The sequence below is a fragment of the Lucilia sericata genome, unplaced genomic scaffold, assembly GCF_015586225.1.
Source record: "Lucilia sericata isolate MDLA Ls3-8-SP2 unplaced genomic scaffold, ASM1558622v1 Contig002670F_arrow, whole genome shotgun sequence".
NCBI classification, from domain to species: Eukaryota; Metazoa; Arthropoda; class Insecta; order Diptera; family Calliphoridae; genus Lucilia; species Lucilia sericata.
This window is the reverse complement of record NW_023996400.1, coordinates 31,922-47,100: the sequence shown is the minus strand read 5'-3', so window position 1 is coordinate 47,100 and position 15,179 is coordinate 31,922. Positions and strand designations below refer to the sequence as shown.

At 28.5% G+C, this 15,179-nt stretch overlaps 1 protein-coding gene across 2 annotated transcripts in view; it reads right to left on the bottom strand.

Moving 5' to 3' along the window:
- Positions 1 to 1,728: 1,728 nt before the first annotated feature.
- The window catches only part of LOC119614186 (protocadherin-like wing polarity protein stan), a 44,642-nt gene continuing 31,191 nt past the window's right edge, over positions 1,729 to 15,179 (bottom strand). For both annotated transcript variants that reach the window (XM_037970313.1, XM_037970314.1), the window contains exon 6: positions 1,729 to 2,015. In XM_037970313.1, coding sequence (XP_037826241.1) covers positions 1,982 to 2,015 — 34 coding nt within the window. In that variant the 3' untranslated portion in view covers positions 1,729 to 1,981. The remainder of the gene's footprint in view (positions 2,016 to 15,179) is intronic.

Sequence of the window (15,179 nt, the reverse complement as noted above, 5' to 3'; positions counted from 1 at the left end):
TTGTCAGTAGACTATTACATAGACTAGTCTAAAGACTTGTTCATAGACCAGTGCATTGACTTGTCAATAGACAAGTCCAAAGAATAGTCCGTAGATTAGCTCACAGACTAGTCAGTACACTAGTTCATAGACTAGTCAGTAGACTAGTAGACATAATCAATGAACTCGGAAATGAACTAATCTATTGACTACTCTATGGAATAGGCTTTTAAATAGTCCATGGACTAGTATATTGACTAATCTATAGACTAGTCAAAGGGCTAGTCAATAGACTAGTCAGTAGATTAGTCTAAAGACTTGTTCATAGACCAGTGCATTGACTAGTCAGTAGACAAGTCCATAGAATAGTTCATAGACTAGTTAGTAGACTAGTTCATAGACTAGTAGACAACAATCGATGAACTCGGCAATGACTAATCTATTGACTACTCTATGGAGTAGTCTTTTACATAGTCCATGGACTAGTATATTGTCTAGACAATAGACTAATCTATAGACTAGTCAAAATAGTAGCCAATAGACTAGACAGTAGACTAGTCAGTAGACTATTACATAGACTAGTCAGTAGATTAGTCTAAAGACTTGTTCATAGACCAGCGAAATGTCTAGTCAATAGACTAGTCCATAGAATAGTCAATAGACCATTCCATAGAATAGTCAGTAGACTAGTTCATAGACTAGTCAGTAGACCAGTTAATAGACTTGTCAGTAGACTAGTTCATGGGCTAGTCAGTAGACTAGTTCATACACTAGTCACTAGACTAGTCCATAGAATAGTAAGTAGACTAGTTCATAGACTTGTCAGTAGACTAGTTCATAGACTAGTCAGTACACTAGTTCATAGACTAGTCAGTACACTAGTTCATAGACTAGTCAGTACACTAGTTCATAGACTAGTTCATAGACTAGTCAACATATTAGTCAGTGTATTAGTTCATAGACTTATCATTAGACTAGATCATAAACCGTTCCATGGATTATTCAATAGGATAGTTCACAGATTAGTCAATAGATCAATTAGTATTACAGTCCACTGAACAGTCATTAACAAAGCTCTTTGCTTAGCTCTGCTTTTAGATAATTCTTTAAGGTTAATGTTAATGGATTCAACGTTTCTCACTCTTACAATTTCTCTCGCAACACTATATGTTTATAAACATTTGTTTAACAACATTTTATTATATATTTATTTATTTGTTAATATATTTTTTTTTCTTCTTTAATAAACATCTCTATCTAATTACTTGTAACTACATATAAAGTTTTTTTTTTTGTTTCATATTAATTTTACGATTTTATGCATAAATAATTATTTATTTGTCTTGAATGTCTATTTGTTGTTTTTGTTGTTTTTATGTGTGTTTTTCACATGATTTGTTAATAAATATTTTTTTAATATATTTTTTTTTCGCTTTAAATTATTCTCTTTCATTAAATCTGTTGCAGCAAATGCTATTTATATGTTTTATTTGATTTCTTTTTTTTTTTTTTTGAATCCCTCATAAGTAATTTTATTTATAAATATAAATATTTGTTAAATATACTCTGTATTATTTTTACATCAATATTTATATTTTTTCTATTTTCTGTATTATTTGCCTGGTTTTGTATTGTTGTTTTTTATTTCAATTTTTTATACAAATAACAGTTTTTTGTTTGTTAAATTATTTAAATATATATTTTTTTACCAAATATCATTTTGTTTAACTTACATACATACAATATGGCGCGTGTTTTTTTTTAAATAGAAGATTTTTTTTCTTTGTTTGATGGAAAAACATTTTAATAGGATTTTTTTTTTTTGAAATCTGTTCAAAGTGGTTTTTTATAGGTTTTGGGTTGGTTGCTTGGTTGTCTATTAAAATTCCGTTATTACCATTTTTATTACATATTATTGTTGTTTACAGGATACATTATGTGTTAAAACATAAATAGTTGTATAGATTTATGTCTTTATTTTCATAACATTATTATTAATTTTTCACACGGTGGTTTCATCATCATCAATATTCCTCCTACAAGGGGGCGGGGCATTAAAGAGAGAGAAATAAAATAAAAATTTTTAAAATTATTAGTAATTATTTAACAACTTAACTATGGTATTATATTTCATAAAATATGTGTTTAAATAAATATTTACTTTATAATTATATAAAATGCTATTTAAATAATTTTGTTTGTTTGTGTTAGCCACTACTAAATAGTATTTATTAAATAGATTAAAATTAAAAATAATTAATGGCTAAAAACTATTAATTACTATAAATTCGTGCATTTTATTTAATTTTTAAATTATGTGTTAATTTTATGTAGATGAAATAAATGTGTTCCAAAAAAGGTGTTAAAATTAATCGAATGTCTTTCTTACAGCCTTAAATATATATTTCGAAAGTTATCTTTTTATAAAAATTCATGAAAAACATCAGGGACAATAAGCTAATTTCAATAAATTTTATAATGACAACAATTTTCCATAGAGTATTGGCTACTTCATTAGTTATAATATGGTTGTTGTATTATTGTTGAAGAATCATAAGTGGTTCCGCTTGCACACAATCTAATGCTTTATAATGCTTTTATTCAAAATTAGTTTGTGATAAAGAAATGTTCTTTAGAAAGTCCTTTAAAAGTATTTGGGAATCACAACGAGGTCAATAAAATAGCTAGTTAGTAGTAGCAGGGTTTTGAAAAATCTATAGAGGTTTTGTTAACATAATCGATTCCGGTTCATTCTAGAATTAAATTTTTTTAAAAAGAGTACTTTTTCTTTTTTAAATGGAAATAGTAACGAATTAGATTTACTAAACTATTGACTAATTTATTGACTATGGACTATCTATGGAATAGTCTATGAACTAGACTATGGACTTGTTTATTAACTAGTCTAAGGACTAGTCTATTTTCTAGTGTATGGACTAGTATATGAACAAGTCTATTGACTAGTCTATGGACTAGTCCATTGACTATTCTATGAACTAGTCTATTGACTAGTATAATGATTAGTCTATGGACTAGTCTATTGACTAGTTTGTAGACTAGTTACTAAACAAGTCCATAGACTAGTCAATAGACTAGTTCATAGATAGTCCATAGACTAGTCAATATATTGGTTTATATATTAGAGAAAATAGTCAATATACTTATTCATATATTAATTAAGACTATACACTAGATCATAGACTAGTCTATTGACTATTGTATTAGTCTATTGCCTAATCTATGGATTATCTATTGAATAGTCTATGGACTAGCGTATTGACTAGTGTATGGACTATTCTATTGACTAGTGTATGGACTAGTCTATTGACTAGTGTATGGACTAATCGATGGACTAATTTATTTACTAGTCTATGAACTAGCCTATGGACTATATTGACTAATCAATGGACTATTATATAGTATAATTCTATATGAACTATTCTAATGACTAGGCTATATACTAGTCTTTTGACTAGTGTATGAACTAATCTATTGACTAGTGTATGTACTAGTCTATTGACTAGTGTATGGGCTAATTTATGGACTAGCTTATTGACTAGTCTATTGACTAGCCAACGAACTAGTATATGGACTATATTGACTAATATAGAGATTATTTATTGAATAGTCTTTGAACTAGTCTATTGACTTGTCTATGGACTAGTCTATTGACTAGTGAATGAGCTAGTCTATGAACTAGTCTATTGACTAGTGTATGGGCTAGTCTATGGACTATATTGACAAGTATATGGACTAGTCTACTGACTAATCTGTGGACTATCTATGAACTAGTCTATTGACTAGCCAACGAACTAGTCTATATACTAATCTATTGACTAGTTTATTGACTAGTGTATGGACTAGTCTATTGACTAATGAATGGACTAGTCTTATGACTAGTGTATGGCCTAGTCTATGGAGTAGTCAATGGGCTAATCTATGAACTAGTCTATTGACTAGTGTATGGGCTAGTCTACGGGCTAATCTATAGACTATCTATTGAATAGTCTATGAACTAGGCTATTGACTAGTCGATGGACTAGCCTAAGTGTTAGTCTATGAGCTAGTCTATGGACAGATCAATGGGCTGTTTATTGAATAGTCTATGCACTAGTGTATGGACCAGTCTATTGACTAGGGTATGGGCTAGTCTATAGACTAGTATAAAGACCAGTCTATTGACTGGTCTAAGGAATAGTCTATGGACTAATATATTTACTAGTATTTAAACTAGTTTATGGACTAGTATTTTACCTAGTATGTGAATAAGTCTATGGAATGTTTAATATCTAATATATGGACTGATCTATTGACTAGTCTCTGCAATAGTTTATGTACTTGATGGATTTGCTGGAAATTTCAGTGAATAATTTACGTCTTCAGAATCTCTATATATGTATATTTTTTGATATGACAAATGAAAACTTTAATATAAATTTAAATATGAGAAAATTATGGGATAAATTTAAATATATAATTTCTATACAGATAAATCTGTTTTACTTTAAAAATCTACTTTAACCCACTTATTCATAAACAACATTTTATTTTATAAAAGGTTTATAAAACAAAATTTTCATACGAAATTTGATTTATAAATCGTTGATAAAATAAAATTGTGTTTATGAATAAGGGGGTTAGTCTTTAAAGGATATTATTAATAATATTCATATTTTTATAAACTATAGGTTTGCATATACATACTATATAATATTTGATTTTATATGATTTATGAATATATATAGTATTTATTTATGGATATTAAGGTGGATCCAAAAGAAGGTTTACACTAAAATATGAAGTTTTGGGTACTAAAGAGTAAAAAAAATATAGTTCTAAGGAAATCTTAATAAACATAGATATGTATATCCATTTGCAGTCTGATCGCTCTGTTATTAATTCGTCAATTAAGTCTAATGAAATTTGGTTTATAAGTGTTTAGGTATATGGGTAAATACTAGTTAGTACCTTTATCGAAATGTTGAATATAGTCTATGGACTATAAACTAGTACTTTTTGTTCTAAAAAGAAGAATATTATTCGGATTAAAATTAATATATATCTAAAAGGGTCTTTTTACCCATTTAGTACATATTTAGTTTTTAGTACATATTTAGTACATTTTGCTTATATTTTTCCAAATCGCAAAATTTTTCTGTGAAACTTTATGAAATTACAAAAAATATATTTAAATAAATATATAAAAAGTACTTTTTCCATAAAAAGGGAATATCTATATAGAAACTTTAAGCTTTTTAGTAATTAATAGTACTAAAACATTTAAGACTGATTCTATGGATCATTTTAATAGATCAAAATAATACTTAATTTCTGAAAATTGTGTTATTTTGTAAAAACTTAAGAATTAGTTTTTGGCCCTTAGGCACTTAACTAAGATATGTTATTTAACTATTTATGTTTAAACTAAATTTTAAATAACAAAAGCACAAATTTAAGCAATTGTTCACCTATTATCTATCGCTACTCAGTGTATAAAATTTATGAATACTTTTTAACAAACTATGTAAATATTTATAAGGATAAAAATTGTGTATAAAAGTATTATAGTATGAGTGAGTGTGTGTGTGTGTTAGCTAATACAGGTATTTTTTTTTGGTAATATGAATGAAATATGAAATATAACGATAAACTACCAGACTGTTAAGGACCAAGGATATAGACGCCGTTGACGATGTAGCCATAATATGTCCAACTGTGAAAATGTACATTGTAAGTAGGATGTATGTAGTATTTGTATTAGTTTTCTTGTTGTTGTATTTTTTGTTATTATAAAAAATTTTATATATTTTGTTAAATTTATTGCATATTTTGTATAGTTTAGCTATAATTTCTATATGTGTGTGTATGTAATTTAAACTCTATTTTTGTTTAAATTATTACCTATATATATAAGTATATTAAGTTTTGGTTTGATTTTTGTGTGGTTTTATTTGAGAAAATAAATAACAATTTATCAAAAAAATCTATTTTAATATTTTATAAAACTTATAAGTTTGCTAAAATAACTAAAAAATAAATATAAATAATAAAAAAACAGAAAACTAATAGATAAGCGTTTGTTTATGCCACAATTTATTGCAATGAATTTTTTTATATTTATTTTATTTTTCTTGGAATTTGTAATATATTTGTTTTAATACATATGGGAAATTCTATATGTTAGTTAATGTATGTTAAATTTATAAAAACAAAACGAAATATTTTTGCATTAAATACAGAATTTGTCATATTTTTAAATAGTTTAACTTTAAATAGTTTAACTTTAAATTTTTATTTATTTTGTATTTTTTTCGAAAACCTATTCTAATAAATTGCTTTAAATTAAAAAAAAACAAAAAGGAAACGGAAACTAAGTTTAAAATTATTTGGGAAACAATTTATCAAAGGTTTATAGAACAAATTTTGCATGAAAATAAGTCTTAAAAACCTTGTTTATATAGTCTAGTACATAGTCTATAGTCTAGTCTATAGTCTAGTCTATAGTCTAGTCTATAGTCTAGTCTATAGTCTAGTCTATAATCTAGTCTATAGTCTAGTCTATAGTCTAGTCTATAATCTAGTCTATAGTCTAGTCTATAGTCTAGTCTATAATCTAGTCTATAGTCTAGTCTATAATCTAGTCTATAGTCTAGTCTATAGTCTAGTCTATAGTCTAGTCTATAGTCTAGTCTATAGTCTAGTCTATAGTCTAGTCTATAGTCTAGTCTATAGTCTAGTCTATAGTCTAGTCTATAGTCTAGTCTATAGTCTAGTCTATAGTCTAGTCTATAGTCTAGTCTATAGTCTAGTCTATAGTCTAGTCTATAGTCTAGTCTATAGTCTAGTCTATAGTCTAGTCTATAGTCTAGTCTATAGTCTAGTCTATAGTCTAGTCTATAGTCTAGTCTATAGTCTAGTCTATAGTCTAGTCTATAGTCTAGTCTATAGTCTAGTCTATAGTCTAGTCTATAGTCTAGTCTATAGTCTAGTCTATAGTCTAGTCTATAGTCTAGTCTATAGTCTAGTCTAGTCTAGTCTATAGTCTAGTCTATAGTCTAGGTCTATAGTCTAGTCTATAGTCTAGTCTATCTAGTCTATAGTCTAGTCTATAGTCTAGTCTATAGTCTAGTCTATAGTCTAGTCTATAGTCTAGTCTATAGTCTAGTCTATAGTCTAGTCTATAGTCTAGTCTATAGTCTAGTCTATAGTCTAGTCTATAGTCTAGTCTATAGTCTAGTCTATAGTCTAGTCTATAGTCTAGTCTATAGTCTAGTCTATAGTCTAGTCTATAGTCTAGTCTATAGTCTAGTCTATAGTCTAGTCTATAGTCTAGTCTATAGTCTAGTTATAGTCTAGTCTATAGTCTTAGTCTATAGTCTAGTCTATAGTCTAGTCTATAGTCTAGTCTATAGTCTAGTCTATAGTCTAGTCTATAGTCTAGTCTAGTAGTCCTAGTCTATAGTCTAGTCTATAGTCTAGTCTATAGTCTAGTCTATAGTCTAGTCTATAGTCTAGTCTATAGTCTAGTCTATAGTCTAGTCTATAGTCTAGTCTATAGTCTAGTCTAGTCTATAGTCTAGTCTATAGTCTAGTCTATAGTCTAGTCTATAGTCTAGTCTATAGTCTAGTCTATAGTCTAGTCTATAGTCTAGTCTATAGTCTAGTCTATAGTCTAGTCTATAGTCAGTCTATAGTCTAGTCTATAGTCTAGTCTATAGTCTAGTCTATAGTCTAGTCTATAGTCTAGTCTATAGTCTAGTCTATAGTCTAGTCTATAGTCTAGTCTATATTAGTCTAGTCTAGTCTAGTCTATAGTCTAGTCTATAGTCTAGTCTATAGTCTAGTCTATAGTCTAGTCTATAGTCTAGTCTATAGTCTAGTCTATAGTCTAGTCTATAGTCTAGTCTATAGTCTAGTCTATAGTCTAGTCTATAGTCTAGTCTATAGTCTAGTCTATAGTCTAGTCTATAGTCTAGTCTATAGTCCTAGTCTATAGTCTAGTCTATAGTCTAGTCCTATAGTCTAGTCTATAGTCTAGTCTATAGTCTAGTCTATAGTCTAGTCTATAGTCTAGTCTATAGTCTAGTCTATAGTCTAGTCTATAGTCTAGTCTATAGTCTAGTCTATAGTCTAGTCTATAGTCTAGTCTATAGTCTAGTCTATAGTCCTAGTCTATAGTCTAGTCTATAGTCTAGTCTATAGTCTAGTCTATAGTCTAGTCTATAGTCTAGTCTATAGTCTAGTCTATAGTCTAGTCTATAGTCTAGTCTATAGTCTAGTCTATAGTTCTAGTCTATAGTCTAGTCTATAGTCTAGTCTATAGTCTAGTCTATAGTCTAGTCTATAGTCTAGTCTATAGTCTAGTCTATAGTCTAGTCCTATAGTCTAGTCTATAGTGTCTAGTCTATAGTCTAGTCTATAGTCTAGTCTATAGTCTAGTCTATAGTTAGTCTATAGTCTAGTCTATAGTCTAGTCTATAGTTCTAGTCTATAGTCTCTATAGTTAGTCTATAGTCTAGTCTATAGTCTAGTCTATAGTCTAGTCTATAGTCTAGTCTATAGTCTAGTCTATAGTCTAGTCTATAGTCTAGTCTATAGTCAGTCTATAGTCTAGTCTATAGTCTAGTCTATAGTCTAGTCTATAGTCTAGTCTATAGTCTAGTCTATAGTCTAGTCTATAGTCTAGTCTATAGTCTAGTCTATAGGTCTAGTCTATAGTCTAGTCTATAGTCTTGTGTATAGTCTAGTCTAGTCTATAGGCTAGTCTATACTCTAGTCTCCAATCTAGTCAATAGTCTGGTTTATAGTCTAGGCAATAGTCTATTCTTTAGTCTAGTCTATAGTCTAGCCTATAGTCTTTATTATAGTCTATAGTCTAGTCCATAGTCTAGTATATAGTCTAGTCTAGAGTCTACTATATAGTCTAGTTTATAATCTAGTCTATAATCTAGTTTATAGTCTAGTGTATAGTCTAGTCTATAGTCAGCAGAGGCAACTCAATAGACTAGTCCATAAACAAGTTCATATGCTAGTCGATTGACTAAGCAACTAACAAACTAGTCCACAGACAACTCCATAGAGTAGAAAATAGTCAAGTCAATATATTTATTAAAAAAATTGTCCACAGACCAATCTAGACTAGTTTTTAAACTGCATGTCTAGAGGAATAAAATATGAAAATCTAAATTTAATAGCACTTCTTCTCTAGATTTTATAAAAATCTATCCAACCATTTAAAATTAATAAGATTTTCAAAATTATGTGTATGAATCATATATGGCGTATACGTGATATTATTCTAAATACTATACTAAATAAGGATTACATATTAATCATACGCCCAGTCTAACAGTATTTTAAATAATTGCCAACATTTCTTTGGTTTAAATTTTTAAACAGATTCATTTAACATATTTGAAAAAAAAAAAATACTAAATGTTTGTTCCCGTATTTATAAACGCTTAATAAAGTTATTGATAGTTTAGTGTTGATATTTTGTAGCATAAATATTTATGAATTGGGGGTGGTTTAATCGCTAAAATAACATGGTACAAGAAATCAAGAAAGATTTTCTCTCTGTTTACTAAATTCCCTTATTATAGATTGTTTGTAATGGGGGTGGTGTATACGTGATATTGAACCAAATACGAATTATATATTTATCATACGTACTGTGTAAATAAATTTGAAAAATTTATTTATGAAAATCTTAAAAATCCTAATAAATTTTTTGAAATAAATAAATTCCTTTAAACTTCTGCCTTTATGGAAATTCAGTTTTATTTACAGGTGTGTAAGTGTTTATTTGGACAAAATGGAAACGTATGTATGTATATCCACATCAACATTTACAAGGTATTATTTACATGGAAAATTTATCTGTTAGTTTTAATTAAGTGTAAATGGAAAAGAAAAATAAAACAAAGGTACAATACATATTTGTATTTACATAAATAAAAATTAATAGGAAAAACATATACATACATATGTATGTATGCGAGTTTATCCGTAAATCTCAGTTACAGTTAAAGTAACTTTATTCAAAAAATATAGTTTCAAGAGTAAAACTTTGAAGGATTTAAAGTTATTTTTCTATATAAGAATTACTATTCAAACAAATCATGAAATTTTTGAATATAAAACTTTTTATATAGGGAAAATGTTAAACAATTAAAAAAAAAAAAAAAATACTTTAAGACATTCTTAAAGTAAATGGTAATTTTCTACTAATGAAATAAGTAAATATAATAATCAATATGTACAAAAAATATCAATTTACTTGGTAAATAATATTAAATAAAATCAACAACTAGTAAGAGAGTATTATATTCGACCATGCCGATTCATATATAACCACCACCAAATTTCGATAGTTCTTGTGACTGATTCATCGTCACAAAGTCCAGTCTATAGTCTAGTCTTTAGTCTAGTCTATAGTCTAGTCTATAGTCTAGTCATATGTCTAGTCTATAGTCTAGTCTATAGTCTAGTCTATAGTCTAGTCTATAGTCTAGTCTATAGTCTAGTCTATAGTCTAGTCTATAGTCTAGTCTATAGTCCTAGTCTATAGTCTAGTCTATAGTCTAGTCTATAGTCTAGTCTATAGTCTAGTCTATAGTCTAGTCTATAGGTCTAGTCTATAGTCTAGTCTATAGTCTAGTCTATAGTCTAGTCTCTAGTCTAGTCTATAGTCTAGTCTATAGTCTAGTCTATAGTCTAGTCTATAGTCTAGTCTATAGCTAGTCTTAGTCTAGTCTATAGTCTAGTCTATAGTCTAGTCTATAGTCTAGTCTATAGTCTAGTCTATAGTCTAGTCTATAGTCTAGTCTATATCTAGTCTAGATCTAGTTAGTCTATAGTCTAGTCTATAGTCTAGTCTATAGTCTAGTCTATAGTCTAGTCTATAGTCTAGTCTATAGTCTAGTCTATAGTCTAGTCTATAGTCTAGTCTATAGTCTAGTCTATAGTCTAGTCTATAGTCCTAGTCTATAGTCTAGTCTATAGTCTAGTCTATAGTCTAGTCTATAGTCTAGTCCTATAGTCTAGTCTATAGTCTAGTCGATAGTCTAGTCTATAGTCTAGTCTATAATCTAGTCTATAGTCTAGTCTATAGTCTAGTCTATAGTCTAGTCTATAGTCTAGTCTATAGTCCAGTCTATAGTCTAGTCTATAGTCTAGTCTATAGTCAAGTCTATAGTCTAGTCTATAGTCTAGTCTATAGTCTAGTCTATAGTCTAGTCTATAGTCTAGTCTATAGTCTAGTCTATAGTCTAGTCTATAGTCTAGTCTATATTCTAGTCATAGTCTAGTCTATAGTCCAGTCTATAGTCTAGTCTATAGTCTAGTCTATAGTCTAGTCTATAGTCCAGTCTATAGTCTAGTCTATAGTCTAGTCTATAGTCAAGTCTATAGTCTAGTCTATAGTCTAGTTCTATAGTCTAGTCTATAGTCTAGTCTATAGTCTAGTCTATAGTCTAGTCCTATAGTCTAGTCTAGTAGTCTCTCGTATAGGCCTAGTCTAGTATCTCGTCTATAGTCTAGTCTAGATCCTAGTCAGTCTAGTCTATAGTCTAGTCGTTGACGTTGACTCTCAGAATTTCATATACATAACTAAATACTAGTGGAAATCTACCACCCTTATTGCGATCTGTATCAAACGAAGTAACAAACCAATATCTTTTACCGTTTTTGGTGATGGTATTAAAAATTTAATGACGTTAAACCATAGAAAAACAAATTACAAATAATTACTAACTAAAACAATAACAACAAGTAAATAGTTAAAGTTAAATAATAATACAAACATATATACATAAATAAATTACATATCTTTACATAATTTAATTAAATTAACTAAAAAAACTAAAAGGTTTAAATGAATATGTAGTAGTTTACCTCTGATCTGCAGTTGTGTTAAATTTGTTTTTACGAGAGAGAAAGAGAAAGAGAAAGAGTAAGGAAAGAGTTAAAGATTCCAACAGGACACCCAGAGTATAAGACGAAACAGTTAGAGGGGAAGATTTGTTTAATTTTAAACCAAGTTAGAGAGAGAGAGGGTAAGATTGAGCAGCATTTTTATTGTTGTTTTTTGGTTTTAAGAATTAAAGTTGTAAAGGTATTAGTGAGTAGATGATTACAATAATTGTTTTGTTGTTGTTTAAGATGATGTTGTTGTTAAGAAGCCATTTTTTTCAATATCCGTTAGGTTAATGCAATATGTTTGTTAAATTGTTGTTGTAGTGATTTGTTTGTTTTGTTTCATTGTTGTTGTTGTTGTTAAAAGCATATGTGTTTGTGTATTTATGTAGTTATTTTAATTGTATTAGCAGATTTTATTGTTTGAGCATGTTGGTTTATTTTTATTATTTTTGTTGTTGTTTTTTTTTTTTGGTGTGCAAGTGTGCGTGTGTTGTGAGTAAATTAAAATGAAGCAAAATAAAGCAAAGGAAATAAAACATAAATTTTATTTTTATAGTTTTTATGTTCACACGCACACACATACACAGCAAAACGTGTTAGAAGAAAAAAACGGAAGAAAAGAAAATATAAACGAAACAAAGTTTATGATTAGATTTTCTTTAAGCGTTCCCAAGACCAAGAACTGTTAATGTTGAAACAAAAAAACAAAGAAATGAAAAAAACCCAAACAATAAAAAATAGTATAAAGCAAAGGAAATGTTAAAAAGGAAAAACAGAAAACAACAATGACCAAAACATACAATAGCAGTTATTGTTGTTGTTGGTAGTTGGAGTGGACGTGTGTTTTTTATATATTTGTTTGTGGGTGTTGGTAATGTTTATAGTTTAATGGCGTGGAAATCAGGATGGTAGTTTTTTTTTTGTGGATTGTTGATGAAAGGATTTTTTTATTTTTATTTTTGAGTGTGTGTTTTTTTATAGTTTTCCATAATCAAACCAAAACAATGTATGTAGAGTAGTATGGATAGTTAGGTGAGAGTGGAGGAAAAAAAAAAATAGAAAAAAGTTTAAATATATTTTGTTTCGTTAAGAGATTAAGTTTTTTTTTTTGTAGATAAATATAAACTAAAGTGAATAAAAACAAAAAGAAATATAATTTGTTTCATTAAGCCGTACCACTAAAATATATGCTAAACCATTAAAAGCCAGTCTTTTTTTAAATAGACACCAAAAGTTTTTGTTTTTATTAAGAGAAAATGTTTTTTTAGAAAGATTTTAATATGTTAAATTTAGGAATAATAGAGTTAATAAAAATATTAAACAATTTGCAAACTTTTGTTATGATATTGAGAAAAGTTTTTAAATTAAATTTTTGGAAACTTAAAACTAGTAAAGAGCTTAATTCTTGATTGTGCCGTATATGTTATAGAAAGCACTTAAATACAATTTTAATGGAATAATGTCTAGGCTAAATTATCTATATGTTAGCTTGATTTTGAATGGCGGATGTGGGGACATTTTGAAGCAATATTAGTATCAAATAGATTAGTCAATACATCAGTAAATTGGCTAGTTAATAGACCAGTCAATAGATAAGTCAATAGATTACTCAATAGACTAATCAATAGAATATTTAATGGACAAGTCAATAGACCAATTAATAGACTAGTTAATATGCTAGTCAGTAAACTTGCTAAACTTGCAATAGTCTAGTCAACGGACTACTCCAGAGACTAGTCAATAGGCTAATCAATAGACCAGTGAATAGACTAATCAGTAGATTAGTTAATATAATAATCAATTGACCAGTAAATAGACTATTCAATAGACTAAACAGTAGATTATTCAATAGACTGATCAGTAGACTAATCAATAGACTAGTCAGTAGACTAGCCAATAGACTAGTCAATAGACTAGCCAATAGACCAGTCAGTAGACTAGTCAATAGACTAGTCAATAGACTAGTCAATAGACTAGTCAATAGACTAGTCAATAGACTAGTCAATAGACTAGTCAATAGACTAGTCAATAGACCAGTCAATAAAATGGTCAATAGACTAATCAGTAGATTAGTCAATATATTATTCAATGGACTAGTCAATATACTAGTCAATAGACCAGTCAATAGACTACTCAATAGACTAGTCAATAGACCAGTGAATAGACCAGTCAATAGACCAATCAATAAAACAGTCAATAGAATATTCAATGGACCAGTCAATAGACTAGTCAATAGACCAGTCAATAAAACAGTCAATAGAATATTCAATGGACTATCAAAGGACTAGTCAATAGACTAATCAGTAGATTAGTCAATATACTAGTCAATAGACCAGTCAATAGACTAGTCAATATACTAGTCTATAGACCAGTCAATAGATTAGTCAATATACTAGTCAATAGACCAGTCAATAGACTAGACAATATATTAGTCTATAGACCAGTCAATAGACTAGTCAATAGACTAGTCAATAGACTATTCAATAGACTATTCAATAGACTAGTCAATAGACTAGTCAATAGACTAGTCAATGGACCAGTAAATATACTAGTCGATAGAATATTCAATGGACTAGTCAATAGACTAGTCAGTAAACTAGCCAATAGACTAGTCAGTACACTAGTCAATAGACTAGTCAATAGAATAGTTAATAGACCAATCAATATACTAGTCAACAGACTTGTCAATAGACTAGGTAATAGATCAGTCAATAGAGTAGTTAATATACTAGTGATTAAACTTCTCAGTAGGCTAGACAATAGAATAATCAATAGACCAGTCGATAAATTAGTCAATAGGCTAGACAATAGTATAGTCAATAGCCTAGTTCATAAAATAGTAAACAGATTAGTCAATAGACCAATTGACTGCTAAATAGACCAGTCAATAGACTAGTCAACTGACTACTCAATAGACCAGTCAGTGCAATAGTCAATAGACTAGTCAGTAGACACGTCAATAGTCTAGTAAATAGACTAGCAAGGGAAACCAATAATTAACGTACTTGTCAATAAGCTTTTCAATATAAACAGTCAATAGAAAAGTTCATTGAGTAGTCAATATTCAGCAAATTTTGAAATAGTTTTCAAAAATATTAATTTTTCTTCAATTTAACCTTTTAAATTTGATCTCTTTTTACAAAAGTCCATCAATGTTAAAGACTGCCAATATGTGGCGTATAAGCGATATAAAACTAAATACAAGTTATTTGTTTATCATACGCCGTGTGTAACATAGTAGGAAATAAATGTGAAAAACTTTTTTTTAAATTTCTTGTATG